We start from the raw sequence: 19,310 nt of genomic DNA on the forward strand, positions 1-19,310 counted from the left end.
GAGATTCTCTCTCCCAAAGGCCTAGAGCCACAAAGCTAAGAGCTGATGATGTTAAATCCTTGAACAGCTCCATAGAGCACAGTTTGGAAGAAAAATGGTGTTTAACAATGAACTCAGAGCACCTAGGAGGAATTCTCTAAGGTTCATGGTATGTTTTCCTTTTTCGAAGCTGAAATAGTGACAGAAGAGCTCATGTTGAGTGAGAGGACACATTTGCTGGTGTTGTTGCTCTCACTGAAGTCTTTGGTTGGCTTTGAGTAAAAGTCACCATTGGACCGCACCTTGTGTAATATAGTTCTTTTACTGCTCATGTCATTGTGGGACATTGTTGTTGTGACTCATCCAGCCACCAGTGTTATGCAACAGAACGGGGATGAACTTTGTGGATTTTTTTTTTTAGCAGGTAACAGTAACTGATAATTAACTTCTCATGGTCCAGACTGATACGATATCTTCACATTTTTGTGTTTTTAAAAGAAGTTAATAACCTGTATTTTATTATGAACTGCTGAAGGTAAGAAAGGCTAAGATGTCGTGGGCAAAGATGCTTAAAATTCCATAGTTCTGACCAAACCAAATCTAACTAACATCACTATTGTTAACTCAACAAAAACAAACAAAAGTTCTGAATCTTAAAATAACCATTTTATTTTTTCTAGCAAAGTGCATGAAAAGACTAGAGCTGCACCAATCGACTTTGATCCGCCGATTATCTATCGGATATAATTTTATCTTTGAAAATTACATTAAGATATCAATTTCCCTCTATCAGTATAAAATAATTAGTGTTAGATAAAATAATGGAAAACTAGTTGACAATCCAAAATGATGACCTGAGTGGATCCTAAATTTGGGTCCTTTTTTGTTGTCAGCTTGCCTCGGACTCTAGTAACTGAAGACTTATTGTCACAGCCCCCAAATGTTCAAAGATATAAGACATTTTACTTTCATTTATAATTGTTCAGGAAGTGGTAGAGCTTCAAAAGTTTAGTCCCTTCACACTTGAGTTGACCAACAACTGATACCATACAGAACAGAAGCAGCTGGGCCTTTACCAGGATTAAACCCCCGTGGGTTTTGACTGCACTGCAGCAAGAGAGCAAAACGTCTCTGTATGCTAATTTAAACAAAAACAACAAGCTCCTTACTGGACTATATCGGTTTTATTGAATGTAGAATCAATACCGTGTGTTTTATGTGCAGTTTGCAGTCTTATTTTTTCATATGTTTCTATTGTTCTTCAGTCTTGATTGAAATATTCATGAGTTTAAGTATTTTCACATACACATATTACATTTAAAATAATCCAGAGAGGTCTCACTGCATTCATCAAAAATAATCTCCTCCAACTCCTTCAAAATAAGATAAATAAAAATGTGTTTTCAGTATTTTTTAGTGGTGTAACCATAGACGCAGTGTGCACAAAGTGACTCATCACCTTTTTAAAAAAAAAAAAAAGTTTACACAACTGACTTTGACCCATGTTTTGTGATAGCGCAACGTTTTCATCTGAGCTGGCTTTCAGAACTAGTATTTCCTCCTCCTTACCGTCACCCGTTGGGTTACCACGTGACTCACTTTGTTCTAGTTTGTGTTGTTCCTCCTAAGCTCTTCCTGTCAACACGTTACTCTCTCTTTCATACACATCAGATCTATTTTCACCTCGAGCCTCCTCCGCATGTTAAACATAGGTGGTGTCAGTCTTGTTATCTGATGATGCTACTTGAGAGAAATTAGTAGAACTGCACCGGGTGTCTCTGCTAATTGTTATGTGGCAAAGTAGTTGTGTGAACAAATCCTTACAAACAACATGGCATAGAGCTATGACCCAAAACTGTAAATCTTAGTTTATATATATTAGTCTCAAAGTGCTTTACATGCTGGATAGTTTAATAATTAAGATGTAACACTACTGTGCTGCCTCTTTGTGCCCTTTTGGCTTGTATAAAAATCAATACTGAATAAAACATTAGCCTTGTTAGGCATTTTACTTTTCCAAACAAATTAAAGAAAAATGTATTTCAATACTTGAACTTGGCACCAGGTCCATGGTGTGGATTTTTAAAGCATGTAAGCTCACACGATGTGATACATAGTAGTATGTTTTAACTTTATTTATACACAAGTATAAGTAAATGTGGACAATGATCGACTGTATGAGGACCTTATATACTCAATGCTAAAAAAATTAAATAAAAGATAAATTTGAATTATAATCCAGGGGATTTATTACAGAAATATATCCTAATTGCTGGCGCTATCTTAATTTAAAAGTTTCAAAGATAGGAGAAATCCTAAATGTCATCCTAAACTGAGATGAGATGGGGTTCCAGACTTAGGACGTTACTGTAATGAGGCCCCATCCTTACACGGTAGGCAACAAACTCTTATGGAGTTAAGTGTCGGTACTTGCATCTAAATATACATGTCCATGTATTGGGTTTAATGCAAACCCTTTTTTTAAACTGGCTATAATATCTAGGCATCTAAGTGTTTGTCTTGTTGTTAAAGTAAAGCCACATATTTACACAACCATCAGTATGTTAAATAAAAACATTCAAATTCGCAATCAAATACACTGCCGTTTCTTTCAGTCTGAAATACATTTGAAATGATTGCTGTCTAAGAACCTCTTCAGGCTGACTGACTCTTCTTGGTCTCCAGCTTCGTAAGCCCTTTTTTGTTTTAGACTCTTAGGTTGGACTCCTAGTCCTATAAAAAGCTACATATCCCACTGTTAGCTGTGGGATATGTACGAGCTTCTTAGGTAACCATGCTGTTGCCTCAGCTTGTTTGGTAGGTAGTGGATGAGACTTTAATGCAGTCTTGGGCCCAATCCAGAGATAGAAAATGATTCAGCATCTGACTCTTGATACCAGGACCGAGTGTTTATTTGGTGCCACAGGACATGATGCATCTGAAAGACAATCTCTGGTTCCTGCAGGATTTAACTTGTTGGTCTGTAACAAAGATGTTTGCATGTTATCATAAAACAGGCCGAATAATTGATCATTGAATATGAGTGTTCAACACTATTAGTACCAGATGAATTGAAAGAGATGTTTATTTGGGCTAAAAATAGGGCCACATTTGTACCAGTCTGGTTTCCATCCCACATTTGCATTCTGATGAAATTCTCCTCATTGAATAGATTTAGATTATTGTGAATTAAAGCCAATGCTTGTCTGGAGCTGAACGTTAATTCATGCCGCAATGTGATTCACATGCTTGTTGTTGATGTATACAGAACAGCGGAGCAGGGGGTAATGCTTCCCTTGCCATGTTTCTGTTGTACAGACAGTTCATAACCGCTCACTGAGCCAGAAAAGAATGCAGGATTCAGTCCATTAGGGGATTCAGATTCCTATGGGATCTGTGAGCAGTTGGATGGACTCTGTCTCACTTATTCACTTGCTGTTTCATTGTCTCTCCTCCTGGGTTTGCCTCTCTCTTACTAACCCTCTGTCTCCTTCACTCACTCACACACACAGCATATACTTAAAGCTATGTAAAGGCATTAAAGTAAGGGTGAGCCTCATGGGATTAGCCTTGTTATTATCTCTTTATCATGAAATACCCTGAAACCATTCCAATATCCTTTTTTTTTTCTTTGTGTGTTCTGCTAACTTGCTTTCAGAATGTACCAGGGGTTTTCTTCTCTGAACATACTGTAACGAAAATGAAAAAATAAACTCAGTTATGCAATCATTTCTCTCTACAATGAAAGAAAGACTTTAACCTTGATTCCCCTGACATCGTATAGAATAAGTAGTAATGAGTGACGGCATCGCGCAGCAGTGTGTTTTGGATGTTTACCACCTAAACAGCAGTTTTCTCTTCAGTGACCGTACTGTCTAACACACAATTGATGGTTACACATCCAGTAAGGATTGAATAAGATTATTCATCAATACCAGTGAATCTGCATGTACAGACTGGTGCTGTAATGTCTGCCTTATAGAATGGACTTTTCAGATCCCACTTTTATCACAAACAATTTGCTCAGTGAAATTGTATTGACTGCCAATTAGGGTGGCAAAAATCAGGGAAGATTTAAGGTGACATTTTTCCAGGGATATTAATGAAAATGCACAAGATTTTATGGGAAATAACTGGAATAAAATGGAAATATCGGGGTTATGTACTCCTAGACTGAAATTACCTTGTCATATCTAGATACAAGCAAACACTGAAACAGACATATAAGTCATTCATTTGCTTTTTTGAGCTGTCAGTATAGGTTGTATGCAAACTTAAGGTGAAGAATTCATTTTTAAAAGAAATGTTTTACAATGAAGAATGACTGGAAATTGATTAATTGAAAATTCAGTACGCATGCTCAATCAAGCTACATCCCACATCATAACCTCTAGCTAGCAAAAACTGTGTTAACAAGTAATAAAGAGAGTGCTTAAAAACCATACCTGGTGGCATATAGTCCTTTGGCTCAGTGCATTATTGTGGGCTGCACATGTGATGAGAGAATGCACTGTGCATGCAGAGGGTTGTAACTTCACTGAATTCCTATTTGATGGGATGCTGGCAAATGATTTGTACATGTGATCGCAGAGTGTGGCACTGAATGCAGTGCATGGTGGTAATTCAGTTAGACGGGCACACTTTTAACCAAAACATGCCCAGATAAAGCTCTCTATTGAGGCTGTCCTGCTGACGATACTTGATCTTTTCAGGTATTCCCTTTTTTTTTTAAAGCTTTTTCCGTGCTGTGCTTTGGCTTGGCGAACAAACATCATAAATCCCTTTTGAAGATCATATTGTTGGACAAAGAGAAACAGAGATAAGTGATATTAATGTCTCGAAGAATATGTACCCCATAAAGTAAAATCTGTTTGAACTATAAATAGCCAATGTGATGTGGCAGATCTCGTCTTTTGAAGAACCATTTAAGGACATATAAAACGTAACACTTAATTGCAAAAAGAAAACACCCTGGGCCATCTGACTTCCATCAGCGACGGGTAAAAAAAGAACTGTTGCATTAGAAACAAGTGTCCTCAGGGAATAATAACAGATGCTAAGACAGAGAAGGGTGTGGCCGGTATTGTTTTCTAGTTTTGGTAAAGGAAGCCGAGGGGAAATCCTGAGGAGAATGCCTGGCATGGCGGACCTGATTATGCAGCAGGAAGCAGAAACAAGCGAACGTTAAGCTGTGACTGTAAGTTCACATTCTTCACCAAATCATAAGGATTATCTGCAGTCATGCATTTAGGGTCCAAGCTCCCGTTTTGGTATAATGACCTCCACGTCCGCAGCAGACTGTGTAAAAGAATGTGATTATTATGGCCACATTCTTCTTGACATGGTCCATACATGGACGGGTGTTAGATTCTACCAATCAGAGCGAATGTGCCCGTCTGTGTGTTTTGCAATACTCCAACACACAGATGGGATTTATAATGATTAATTAATATTGAAAAATCATTATATAATACTATTATGCCTTCTGTATTTTCAGAATTGCCCACTGACAGGGTTCTGTTTGATAATCAGTTTATTATTTAATTCGATTGTATTTGAGAGTTTTTTCATGCTGCGGAGGAGCTTTGTTTAGACTTCCTTATCTTTCGTTTAATTCAGTCTATTGAGTTTTTATTATTCTAAATCATCTACTATGATATCCTAATGCACTGTGGGTCGGTATCATTTGCTTTTGCTGCATCTTGTCCAATTGCAAACAAGTAAAAGCATGATGTAGCACAGCTGATCCCTGTGTGTCTTAACAGCAACTGCTGAGCCATGGTAGCGTTGTGAGACAACAGTAAACAGACAGGAGACAAACACAACTGATTGTGATGAAGCTGCATCAAAACTTGACATTAGAGCTAGTCCTGTGAAAGGTGACGGCTAAGCTGTCATGTATGTCGGAGTTGTCGCTTTTCTTATCATTAGTATTGTCAGATGAATGTGAACGGAGGAGGATGTCAGATGGAGGATGTGTGAAAGCTCCTATATGCATTTATAGGCATGTAGATATAGACACATCAATCATATGCATGATTCCTATTATTGAATCACATTCGGTGGCTTTGCCCCTCCTTCCTTGACACAGTGATGTTTATCAGTACTGGTTCTCAGTATGTGAGGTGTGTACATTTCTGTTTGACTGCACAAGAGGCTGTGAAGGTTTTGTGCATTTCATTAAACTCCAAAGCAAAAAGAAGATCAAGGTTTTCTACAAGAGTGCAGCATAAGACAATTAAGATTCTTAACTTGGCAACATCATATAGCAAATGATGCATTGCATTTGTATAAACCATTAAGCTACCACATAATGATTAACAAGGGTTTGGGAAATGAGTTTGAAGAATCCAAAATATAAAAATCATGTCCTCCTGCTGAGGTTCGGCTGCAGCGAAGGAGCAGGATTCTTTGAAAAACTCAGAAATGGGGCTGCTGTTGACGACTGGATCTGTGTGGGCGTGATACTGTCCTGAGGGAGAGTTCCTGTTGTATCTCTGTAATGTACAGTGACGGGTACCTTAAGTCACCCAACAAAGTTGCTGCTGTGATTCAGCTCAGCAAATGTTCAGAGGAAACAAAGGGGGACCAGGAAGGAAGGATATTACATGCACACAGTATATCAGAGCTGACAGCATGTTGTGTTCTGTTGTATTGTTATGTAAGGTCAGGATCTACTTTGTCTTCATGCTGAAAACATGAAGGCAGATGATTTAATCACGAATCCTACTATAAATGCATTTAAGGTATTGGGCTGAAATGGGTCTTCAGATTTTATTCCATTTGCACAAATTGGGTTAAAAAATAACTCTTGTGGTTACCATCGTAGGGGTTAGTTGAAGGAAGGATGTGAAATATTGCAAAATCACTGATTTGATTAGCGATGAAATGAAAAGCAACTTAGTGTTGAGAAAAAAGAAAATAATTCTGTCTTCAAACTCTTTACTTTTTAGAAAGCAAGAAAAACCATGCCTCATTACAACTGAGATATTAATTCTACTCCTCGAAGCTGAAACATAAAAGCATTTCTTTTTTTTTTTTTACTTAATCATTAAGTATCTACCCTGCCTTCGCCCATTGACAGCTGAGATCGGCTCCGGCACCCCCGCGACCCTTAACTGGATAAGCGGTTACAGAAGATGAATGAATGAATGAAAGTATCTACAGAATGTTTTTTATTAAAGCACTGTGTTCTGTTTCTCTGCAGGATGGCTCAAAACAGCGAAAAGAAAGAAAGAAGACTGTATCATTCAGCAGCATGCCCACAGAGAAGAAAATTAGCAGTGCAAGCGACTGCATCAACGCAATGGTGGATGGCTCTGAGCTGAAGAAAGTGCGATCCAATTCCCGCATCTACCACCGCTACTTTCTCCTGGATGCCGACATGCAGTCTTTGAGATGGGAGCCCACCAAGAAGGAATCCGAAAAGGCCAAAATTGACGTAAAATCCATCAAGGAGGTGCGGACAGGCAAAAACACAGACACTTTCAGAACTAATGGAACCTATGATCAGATATCAGAGGACTGTGCCTTCTCAATCATCTTTGGGGAGAACTACGAGTCCCTGGACTTGGTGGCAAACACTGCAGATGTAGCCAACATTTGGGTTACAGGGCTGAGGTACCTGATCTCCTACGGGAAACATACCTTGAATATGATAGAAAGCAGTCAGAACAACATGCGCTCATCCTGGCTTGGTGAGCTTTTTGATGAGGCAGAAGGTAGCAACAGCAAAAAAATAACTATATGTGCTGCTGTGCAGCTAGTCAAGAAGTTGAACCCTGGACTTAAAAATGTGAAAATAGAGCTGAAGTTCAAAGAGCTTCACAAAGCCAAGGACAAAGCGGGTTCCGATGTGACAAAGGATGAGTTCATTGAGGTCTTTCATGATCTTTGCACCAGACCAGAAATTTATTTTCTCTTTGTTCAGTTCTCCAGTAACAAAGAATTTCTGGATACCAAGGACTTAATGATATTTCTGGAGGCAGAGCAGGGTATGGCACAAGTCAGTGAGGACACCAGCTTAGAGGTCATTCAGAAATATGAACCGTCCAAAGAGGGCCAGCTTAAGGGTTGGCTCTCTCTAGATGGGTTCACCAACTACCTTATGTCTCCAGAGTGCCATATATTTGACCCTGAACAAAAAACTGTTTGCCAAGACATGAACCAGCCCTTGTCCCACTATTACATCAATGCATCCCACAACACATATCTGATAGAAGATCAGTTCAGGGGTCCCTCTGATGTGACGGGGTATATTCGTGCCCTCAAGATGGGCTGTCGCAGTGTAGAGCTGGACGTTTGGGACGGGCCCGATAACGAGCCTGTTGTTTACACTGGTCACACCATGACATCGCAGATAGTTTTTCGCAGCGTCATTGATGTCGTCAACAAGTATGCCTTCGTTGCATCCGAGTTTCCACTGCTGCTGTGTTTAGAAAACCATTGCTCCTTAAAGCAGCAGCGAGTCATGTTTCAGCACCTAAAGAAGATCCTTGGAGACAAGATCCACATAGATCCACCAAAACCCGAGGACTGTTACCTCCCCTCTCCCTCAGAACTGAAGGGAAAGATCCTGCTGAAGGGTAAGAAACTGAGCACCAACTGCACTGCTTCGGAAGGCGAGGTGACGGACGAGGACGAGGGGGCCGAAATGTCTCAAAGGATGAGCATCGAGTCCGCGGAAGAACAGACTGCCGCGCCCAAAAAATTCCAGCTGTCAAAAGACCTCTCTGATCTGGTGACCTTGTGTAAGTCTGTGGAGTTCAAGGACTTCCCAACATCTTTCCAGAGCCAGAGGCAATGGGAGCTTTGCTCTTTCAATGAGGTCTTTGCCAGTCGCTGCGCCAGCGACTTCCCAGGTGACTTCGTTAACTACAACAAGAAGTACCTTGCGCGAGTGTACCCTAGCCCCATGCGGATCGACTCCAGCAACATGAATCCACAAGACTTCTGGAAGTGCGGTTGCCAGATCGTGGCAATGAACTACCAGACTCCTGGCCTGATGATGGATCTAAACATCGGCTGGTTCCGTCAGAACGGGAACTGCGGCTACGTGCTGCGTCCCGCCATCATGAGGGAGCACGTGTCATATTTTAGTGCAAACACTAAAGACTCGGTGCCTGGTGTCTCTCCACAGCTCTTACACATCAAGATCATCAGTGGACAAAACTTCCCTAAACCCAAAGGCTCAGGTGCCAAAGGAGATGTGGTGGACCCCTATGTGTACGTGGAAATACACGGCATTCCCGCCGACTGCGCTGAACAAAGGACTAAAACGGTCAACCAGAACGGGGACAACCCTCTGTTTGACGAGAGCTTTGAGTTTCAGATAAATCTCCCCGAGCTTGCAATGGTGCGCTTTGTGGTGCTAGACGATGACTACATTGGTGATGAATTCATCGGCCAATATACCATCCCCTTTGAGTGTCTCCAGCCAGGTTTTCGACATGTGCCGCTACAATCGCTGACGGGGGAGGTTCTGCCGCATACCTTGTTGTTTGTTCATGTGGCCATAACCAACCGAAGAGGAGGTGGCAAACCACACAAAAGGGGACTATCTGTACGAAAGGGCAAGAGGAGTAGAGAGTATGCCAGCATGAGAGTACTACTGATCAAGGCTGTGGATGATGTCTTCAAAACAGCCATGCTGCCACTGAGGGAGGCAACAGATCTCAGAGAAAACATGCAGGTAAGCAACTTAAATCAAACTTCAATACATGCTTATTCTGTTCACTAGTGTCCTCTGATGTGTGCAGCACCGAGCCAACAATAGCATCATGACTTTTTCTTCCATCTTCCAGCATGGGAATGTTTTTCTCTGTGAAAATGTAGACTGAAGAAATTGTAACCCCAAGTCAAGTATAGATTAAAACCAGATCTACTACAAAGGATCTTGAGCGTCTAAAAAAAAGGCTCCCACTCTGGAAAGAGAAACATAAAACCCACCAAGCTTGACTGAATCAGATTATATTTAATGTGTTGCGCAAAAGTCAAAACAAATGCTGGGAAAAAGTTGGGAGACATTGTAATGAGATGTTTTTAATGGTAGATTTGTGTAGGCTGTTAAAATCACTGCTGCTACAACAGCCTGATGAGCATGGCCTTTAGCAGGCTGTTTCCATATTTAACCCAAATCACTTGACATTTTAATGGCTCCCATTAGAGACAAATCCAGTGTCATCCCACACCTTTTATTTCTTGTCTGATATTGACCAATATTTGCCACCACAAGGATCATAAAAACAGGGTCATTTTCTCTTCTCATTATCACATTAATTTGTGGTCTCCTATCTATTCGTTTGCAGTCTCACTGAACACACTTTATGAGAAACGCTGTACTGAAGTGTCACAACACTCTGTGGTTGGTCCCATGTTGTGTTTCTTCAGCCATTGTGTTAGGATTTATTTTGGTAGCCCCTGTTTATGTTGCAATCATTGTGTGATAACAAGCCACAGGCCTTGAGACTATGACACATCTTGGCCGTCCCGTCACAGTTTGTCCCTCCGGTTGTTTATGTAGGGTTTCAATTTGGGATTTCACAGGAAGGTTAGGATTTGTGGGTGCTTGTGTGTGTGTGTGTGGGTGGGTGGGGGTTGGTTGTGTTTGTTCCATTTCCGTGTGATACTGGTGTCAGTCCAAGTGTTTGTGAGAAGCTAGCAAGTGCCAAAATGAAAGTTCTCACAGGTAATGAGTGAGTTCTCAGGAACTTCCTCTGACTTCTCTGTCGGTTTGTGGTTATATGTTTACGATTTTAGCAACATAAAAAAATCCATTCCCTTTTCATTCTTTTAAGTCTCTTACAAGTGCGTACTGTGTGTTTTGCTTGGCATGCCAGTATGAACCAGTATAACTGCTTGCAAGCCAAGCTGTAATTTCTCTCTTCTCCCTGCAGAATGCCATTGTGTCCTTTAAAGAGCTGTGCGGCCTTTCAGCAGTTGCTAACCTGAAGCAGTGCATCTTGGCTCTCGCCCCTCGACTGACTGGACCCGACAACAACCCCCTTCTGGTGTTCAACCTCGCCGACCAGTTCCCGAACCTGGAGCCCCAGGGCCTCCTACCAGAGGTCCTCAAGAAAGTCGTCACCACCTATGACATGGTGAGTCGTAGTCTGAAGGAGTCGTTCACTTCCTTTGCACAGTAATAACACCTGGAAGTACATGTGATGCAAGAAGATGGATAAAATACGTTACCATTACTAAAAGCAAAACAGAAGGAGACACAAATTACTGATCTGTACGGGAAGAATCTAAAAGTGAGATCATACATTCAGATATACAAACCTCAAAGAATAAATAGAAATCAGAGAAACAAATCAGCAGACGTGATTTCATCTAAAGATGTTTTCAGGTAAATGTGCTTTTTCTTTCTTGTCCATCGTTTCTTTTGCATGTCAAGTTATTTCTCAACATATGAACTGTAGTTTAAGGTAACCATTTATTCATCCATCCATCCATCCATCCATCCATCCATCCATTAGGGATGTCAGTTATGGCTAATTTTGCCTTTAATAGTCCGATGACCACTAACTAATAACTAACCAGTTAATTGTTAAAAAAAAAGCCAACAAGCTTTGACTCCAATCAAATCAATACATCGGATTTACTAGACTTAAAGGGGGCACACAGAGAGGGTTAGGTAACGCTGCTGGAGCTCTGTTAAGTAATAAAATCGATGTTCACAAGTTATGCAACATGCCGTTGAGGCTATTCCCAGACAACGCCATTACCCTGAACACATCCTGTTCTCTTACATTGATTCTCAACACACTATGAGCAGGTCAACTTTCCGTCCAGGCACAAAGCATTAATCCTCTGCAATAATCCACTTTTGGGTGACAGCAAAAATATCAAATCAGGTTGTTTTTTTAGGCAGGATCACAGTCCACGAGCTTATCATGAATCTTTTGCATGTTGACTTTTTTTAACTTATTTTGTTACTGAACAGTACCACCAATCTAATTTACCTATTATATTAAGTACAGCCCGACCAAGTAACAAATAACCACTCAAGATTCCTGTCTAGAAATTACAACCTAGTGTGGTTCATGACCACAGAGCCATGCTACGACAATAGTCAACAGAAATATTACTGACAAACATTTACATTATTTACCACGGCAGCCAGACCTTCATTCTCAAAAACATAGCAGAGCGCTTTACAGAGCTAACGTTAGCTGTACTTAAACGTTAGCGAGACTTGTAATACATGACCATCAAGGAAAGCGAAAACACACTCGCAACGAGGCAAGTGGGTTTTTTTATGGCACACTTTGTCCCTTGGGACTTTAGAGATGAACATCTAAAAAGGGGGATGATTCTGAAACGTCTCGGGACGGATTAAGGTGTGTCAAAACCCACCAATGGGAGTAACCAGGCTTTCGCTTTCCTAATTGGCAAAAATAGAATCTGGGTCTCACTCACTGCCCATTTGTGTGCTGAGAAAATAAGTGGAGAGACTCAGCACGATGCCAGCGTGTGGTCTTGGATAATATGCTCTGATTTCAGTTTCTGTTCACCACAAATTAACTTAGGGCCCAACCTGTAAACAGAGATGAGTTGGGAATGCACACATCTCTGAAACACCGAACCGATGGGAACACAAAGCCTGTATGTTAGTCATTGTTTGGTCTAACAGTAAGCCAATATTAGTTTTTCTGTGGAACTTGAATGCATATCTTCTATAGCCCTAAATAACTGTCTGTTTTGTTCAAATTGTACTCTCATTTACTAGTACCGGGTGTAATGGCATTGCTAAGCTAACATCTGTTTGTGACGTTGTTAAATGCAGGTAGAAATAATAATAATAATAATAATAGAGCTAAACATAGCACTAACTAGAGGTGGTCTTTAGTGTGCAGATGGGACACAGTCCACCCACTCACTTCAAAATGGGCCTTTAAATACACTGGCTATGCCATCTCTGCCACTAAGACGGTAATTTCTCCTCCCATCAGGGACGTAATCACAGAGTGTGCGACAGCTCTAAGTGCCGCAACTGCAGCTGCGGAGTGACACAGAACGGCCACAATCACTTAGTCATGACTGCGTTCAGCATAACATGGTGTTTCACATGGAACTGTATCTGTTCCCGGTGCAGGGCGCAATTTTAGGGTACAGAAAAATGCAATGTTTATGTGTGTCTTTAGAAGATTCCTCACTTTGCCTTTTACTAATTCTAATTCTCTAAATTGTGATGATGTAAGGGAAGAATCATATGAACTAACCACAAGGAAAATGTATCCGATCACATGACTATCCAGTGGGACTTCAGTATTAAAGCCTCGGTTGTTGAAAAACTGTTTACGACACTCTGTAATTCAAGTGTCTTACTGTCAACAAACTGAATGAAAAGACCAAAAACAACCCGGACCCAGTCTGTAGCCTCAAGACTGTCGGTTCCCCCACTCATGACATAAAACTTAAAAAAAAAAATGGGTCACAAATATATAATATCCCTCATTCAAAAAGGCTTAGTGATTCCTTTAAACAGCCGTGCACTGTATGTTTTCAAACAGGGATAACTGGGGCTGTGTGTGTGTGTGTGTGTGTGTGTGTGTGTGTGTGTGTGTGTGTGTGTGTGTGTGTTTGTGTTTGTGTGGCTTTGACTCCACCGTGCCCATGTGCGTAGTAATGAAGGAACATGTCAAACAGTGCAACAGTATGGCTCATTTATTACGTTTTAAATTTGCATAACAATGGAGCTCTACAGCAATGAGGAATAAGGTATATTAGGTTGTGGATGCACGGGCAATACTCAATTCATTGTTGGCTTTAGTCTTTTTATGGGATTTTTCAATAAGACAAAAATATAGAATATCACCTTTCTTCACCTTTTAACAAAGCCAGATTGTCTTCAGTAATAATATGAGTGTTAAAAACAATCGTGTTTGTTTCCATCTTTCACATTTTCCCACCATTCTGTTCCTTACACCCCCTCCTCCTCCCCCCTTGCACTCCTCCCACTCTCTCTCTCTCCTCCCGCTGGCCCGGCCACAGAGCTGGCATGCTCCGGAGATCGATCACAGTGGCGTAATGTTTGATCACTGCTCTTTCTTTCAGCGTGGCATTGTTACACTGAGCTGTGTTTTCCCTTCCTTCCTTCCTTTCCGTCTTGGCAGCAGAGCGGGGCGGCCTGGCTTTGTGACACGACATTGCACGGTGCACTTAAGTCACTTAGGGAGTGTACAAGTAAGTGTACGTGTCAATTACAGCAATCCTGCGGACACAAAGGCCCCAGTGCCCAACAGGCACAAACTGAAAACAAAAGGCAGAGCAACATTTGTGTACATATATCCTCTATGTCAGATGAAACTGTTTAGCTATTACTAAGATAATCAAAGGAGAAAGATCCAGATGGTGTGATAGTCACCCTGCTCACCCTGTGTTTATTTACCTCTATCTGTGACAGGCTACATATGCATCATTAACCTTGTGAGACACCACTGTGCTGCTGTCCTCGTGTAAAGAAGCAACACTGGGTGATGGGAGGCGGGTGCAGCGTTGGCATTCAAAATGCAAATTAATTCCCAAAGTCGTAGTCTGCCTTTACGGCCACCATGAGACATTTTACAGTCTGCAGGTCAGCAGAGTTTGTGCACTCAATTAAGGCTGAGCATAACACCACAGGAGCTAAACGTAGCTCCTCTCACAGCTGCAATTCCACCGATAACACGGCAGCGGTCTGCCTCTCAGTGACTCACATGTTTACTTTTTACCCTCATCATGATCATATGACCTTGATTCTCAGAGATATTTTTAAAACCATATAGCAGAATTAACATTTATATCTCCAGAGGACGAGAAACCGCTCCTATTATAAGGGGAAAGGAAAAATAACATGTGACTTTTAATAAACACCCTAATTGCTTGTGTCTCCTTCCCTCTATTTCTGTCTTTTTTTAGAAAAATGCAATTCAGCACCCACGCCCACCGACGTGCCTCTAATAACAGCTTGTTTTTAGGAGCTCTCCCTAGATAGAAATACCCGGCCACCACACGGAGACTTCCTCCTGCTTTATTGTGGGATGCCAGTTTTTTCTGATGTGGAAAATGAAGGCCAATACAAACAAGATATTTTGTCTCCTTTTTCAGGTAATCCAGACCAGCAAGACTCTGCTGGAGAACTCTGAAGGGTTGCATGAGAGAATTCTACAAACCCAAAAATCAGGTAAGAGATGGTTAGATGGCGGAAGAACGACTATAAAAGGCTGTTTCCTGACACCATTAGACAGCTCCTGTATTGCCCAACGGCCCCACCACCTCTCTGAAGCCACACAACGCAGATCCCTCAAAAGGAAATTTGATTTGATTTGATTATGCTTTTCTCATTTGCATGAGCGGAATTACCATTTGAATCGTATTAAAGTACGTGATCAAGTCGCTGCTCCGCCTTTGAAAAGCTGTGGTTCAGACAGAAGGTGTTCCATTCACACCAGTAACAGCCTCTGGACTGTATTCTAATCACAAGGTCTGGTTTAGGGTTCAGAGAGATGAGTGAACTGGACAACATCAAAGCTAGCAGAGCTGGCAGTTCTTCTCCACCAGATGCTGAATACTAGTAAGACTCGTCCGTAACGTGTCGTTGCAGTCCTGGCTTTCTGGGTTATTGTAACAGAATGACTCAATGTGGTCACGTTACTCCACTCGGCGTTTCTGGGAAGTAAAGTTTGATTGGCAGCTCATCAGTGAGTCTCTGGCTGGATTTAAGAATATGCACAATCCCTAGAGGAACAGCTCTGTCTCTCTGGCGTGATCTACCCGTGATCCCGTTGATGTAGAGGTCGGCCTTTTTATTCCGTGACAATTCTTCTGTCATGTAACAGTCGTTGCAGCCTATGAAGACATATCGGGTAAAGCCTGTTAATGAGAAGAAATTACATTTTGACATTAATGTGCTTTGTACAAATGCAGCACTGTCTGGCCATGAAGTCTATCTGAGTAGCATGGAAGGCTAATTAATCATTAAGTAAGCCTGCTGGAAGAGCTAAGTGAGGGAGGAAGAGGAGGGGGAGAGAGACGGACCATCATTACCCATCTCAGCTTTATTGGTTTCCAGATGGATGGACTTATAAAATATTCAATTTCTATTGTCTTGGCACATCAGAGCGGAGGAGGACTGTGTCTTTTTAACCAATGGGATGATCAAAGGCTTCGTGCTGTTTTGTTTTTTTCCCATTCTGTCCACCTTCCAGCCCATAACAATTACCAGCCAGTGGCTTTGGGGGAAACATTCTGTGATGTTGAGCTTACTGGCATCAAAAAGATCCCCCGGAGCCTCTGCTCACATGTGTGCAGCTGGGAGATTTATTTTGACCCTTTTGTAGCGTTTGCTGTTCCAAATGGCCAATGTATGAAATGAGTGAGATGTACCTTTTAGTCACACGGTAATGACCCTGTTCATCTGTAGAGCCTTTGACCGCATATTCCTTATTCTATTTTAGAATAACATAGGGTAAATATGTTGACTCAACACTTTAAGATTAAACATTGTTTGATTCATAGAGCAAATGTGCATTGTCAGCTGTTGTGTTGGCCAAGTTCTGCCTGTTGCTCATCTACCATTAGGCTTATGTAAGTCACCCTGTTTAAATAATAACTGAAATGATTTAAACCAGAATGAGAGGTCTGCAAGACATTTTTAGATCTTTTTTCTACGTCAATACCTACTCATTTTAACAAAAGTCCAGTTTGAATGAGTGGTGCATTTGGTCACACAGCAGGATCTGATGTAACTCCCCTTTTATGGTGCCCAGTGAGCCCTAGTCCTGATTGATGAATGCCGTATCAGAGTGAATCATTCTTTTTCATATAACAATAGTCAAATAGATAACACAGCAGCGGAAATGCTTACGTAGACCAAACCCCTTTTTTTCCTTCTTTTTTCCAAAAGCCTCCACAGAAGCTTTGTGGGACTTTTGGTCTCAAAGCGCTGTTATATATGATTATCTCAAATCAGCTGGAGACAATTCAGCAGCCAACAATTGCAAACTAGGACACAACAGATGGCAAACTGATGAACTTTGATTTATTTTCCATCCCAAACTGACATGATATTTTCCCAGTGGTGTGTGTGTGTCTGTGTGTGTGTGTGTGTGTGTGTGTGTTCTTTCATGTGTGTGTGTTCGTGTTTGCTCATGTACATGTTTGTATTTCAATGTGTGCATGTGGCTTGGTTATGTGTGTGTCTGTTCTGTTGAAACTGGGTCAGTGCAAACCCAATTCCCCCTTTTACAGCAGGAGGAGCGTTTCAGCAGCAACAGCTATTAAAGTTGTGAATAATCTATCACATCAGCTCAGAAAAAAAACAAACCCACACAAAGGTAGTGTCAGAGAACACAGTCGGGTGTTTGCAGCTCAAACATGGATGTCACTTCCTTCACCCGACACTCACTCAGGTTCCAATAAGCATTAAGGGCAGATGGATGGCCGAACCTGCTGCAGACTAACAAGATCAGTACAGAAGATGTTCTTAAAGGCCAACTGCAACAGTGTGGCGTGGAGCTGCAGTGACATTTTGCAGAATACAAAGAAAAGGGCGAATGTTTGTGTCAAATATGTCAAATCACCCTTTAATTGGCTGATACCTTTTTTTCCAGTTTAGTTGTGTTTTGTGAAACACACTGTGGTAAATCCCCACCTTGATGTTGCCAAATAGAGATGCGCCGATCGAAACGTGATGATTTTTAATCTGAATGGAAATTGTTGTGCAGCAGTTTCAGTACAAAGTAGCGGTTACACATGATAGTCAGCTAGGCGACTTTATAAACCCACTAGTCGACACTGTTCATAGTTCATAGACTCATCGTTTCTATGTTCGATGCTGCTGCCGGCGGTGGCGGCAATGTGTGTCCAAATGAGCTTCTGTTCTCCGACATATTCTCAAAATTCATTAACATATGATAAACGTGTCTTTTGAACTGAAACGGTATTCATTTCTGATGGGGGGGGCCTTGAACCAAAAGCTCTGCCGGCCGGCCCGAAATCACCACTTTGAAGTAGCCTACGTCTTCACTCGTACACATAGAGGAACACTGAGTGCAGACAAGAGGCTTGGGTGCACAGGAGGTGTGAAACAGCCGTTGTGTATTCATCATGACACGTTGTGTTAGACAAAAACAGGCGGGGGAAGCCTCTGAGTGTGTGACAGGAAGTGTCTGGCGGATACTACAGGGTGTTTCTGTGGCTGGAGGAGCACTGAGAGGGCCTTTTGAGTTGAGTCAACCTGACATTTGAACTTTGTGTTTTCCTCAATTTGCATGATAAATCTTTTCAACATTTTTGACCCCTGATCAATTTGCATGCCTGAAATATACACAATGTCAAAAAGACAGGTTGACGGTAAGGCCCCCAGATATGTATGAGAGGTGGCATAGTGCGTTTATGTGCAATAATACATCTTCGCACATATAAGTGTATGTGGTTATTTCAAAAATATTCAATGTCTATGTAATATTGCACATTATGAAGCATGTATGTAATGCTTGTATATGAAATTTAATATCTTTGTGTTTTGGACTATTGTTTGAACAAAATAAGTGCTCTGAAGGCGACATCTTGGGCTCTCAGAAATTGTGATAATATTTTGTTTTTATATACATATTAATCAGGAAACCAACCAGCAGAGTACTTGATACTGAAAATAATGAATATGATGCCATAGTTGTATTTTTTATTCATCAATCATGGTTAACAGCTTTTCCTCAATGCTCTGTTTGTGATAAAGTGGCATTATATAGTATAATTAGATACAATCATCTCTTGTTGAAAGACTTATCAATTATAAATCAAATGATTAATTCAGGTAGTCCTCCTCTCAGCCGCTTCTCCATACTGTAATTGTAACACGCTGTGAGCATCAGCCTTTCCTGTACAGTTGTTGTCTTGCAACATTACCTCGCAGAGATCACAATCTGAAATGTCTTGCTGAGAATGAGCTTCCCCCTTTCTTGCCTGCTGCCAGACTCCATAAAATGTTGCTAGGCAACCTCGTGTGTGTGTGTGTGTGTGTGTGTGTGTGTGTGTGTGTGTGTGTGTGTGTGTGTGTGTGTGTGTGTGTGTGTGTGTGTGTGTGTGTGTGTGTGTGTGTGTGTGTGTGTGTGTGTGTGTGTGAGCTAGAGGAAGCTGTGCAGCTTCCACAGCACAGTGTTCATTTGCAAAACAGCAGCAGCATTAACTCGGTAGTTACAGAACTGAAAACAAAGAGATAAATAATTTCATGTGTCATATAGAACACAGGAAGTGGAAATCAAAGTGTGTGTTTAAGTGTGTGTGTGTGTTTAAGTGTGTGTGTTTAAGTGTGTGTGTTTAAGGGGCAGTGTTGTGAGGTCGGG

General features: G+C 41.3%; 1 protein-coding gene across 2 annotated transcripts in view; it reads left to right on the forward strand.

The window, feature by feature from the left end:
* LOC129109181 (inactive phospholipase C-like protein 2) overlaps positions 1 to 19,310 on the forward strand; it is a 41,030-nt gene that overhangs the window by 12,093 nt on the left and 9,627 nt on the right. For both annotated transcript variants that reach the window (XM_054621187.1, XM_054621188.1), the window contains exons 3-5: positions 7,187 to 9,670; positions 10,875 to 11,078; positions 15,073 to 15,148. In XM_054621187.1, the coding sequence (XP_054477162.1) occupies positions 7,187 to 9,670; positions 10,875 to 11,078; positions 15,073 to 15,148 (2,764 nt within the window). The remainder of the gene's footprint in view (positions 1 to 7,186; positions 9,671 to 10,874; positions 11,079 to 15,072; positions 15,149 to 19,310) is intronic.

The sequence above is a fragment of the Anoplopoma fimbria genome, chromosome 20, assembly GCF_027596085.1.
Source record: "Anoplopoma fimbria isolate UVic2021 breed Golden Eagle Sablefish chromosome 20, Afim_UVic_2022, whole genome shotgun sequence".
NCBI classification, from domain to species: Eukaryota; Metazoa; Chordata; class Actinopteri; order Perciformes; family Anoplopomatidae; genus Anoplopoma; species Anoplopoma fimbria.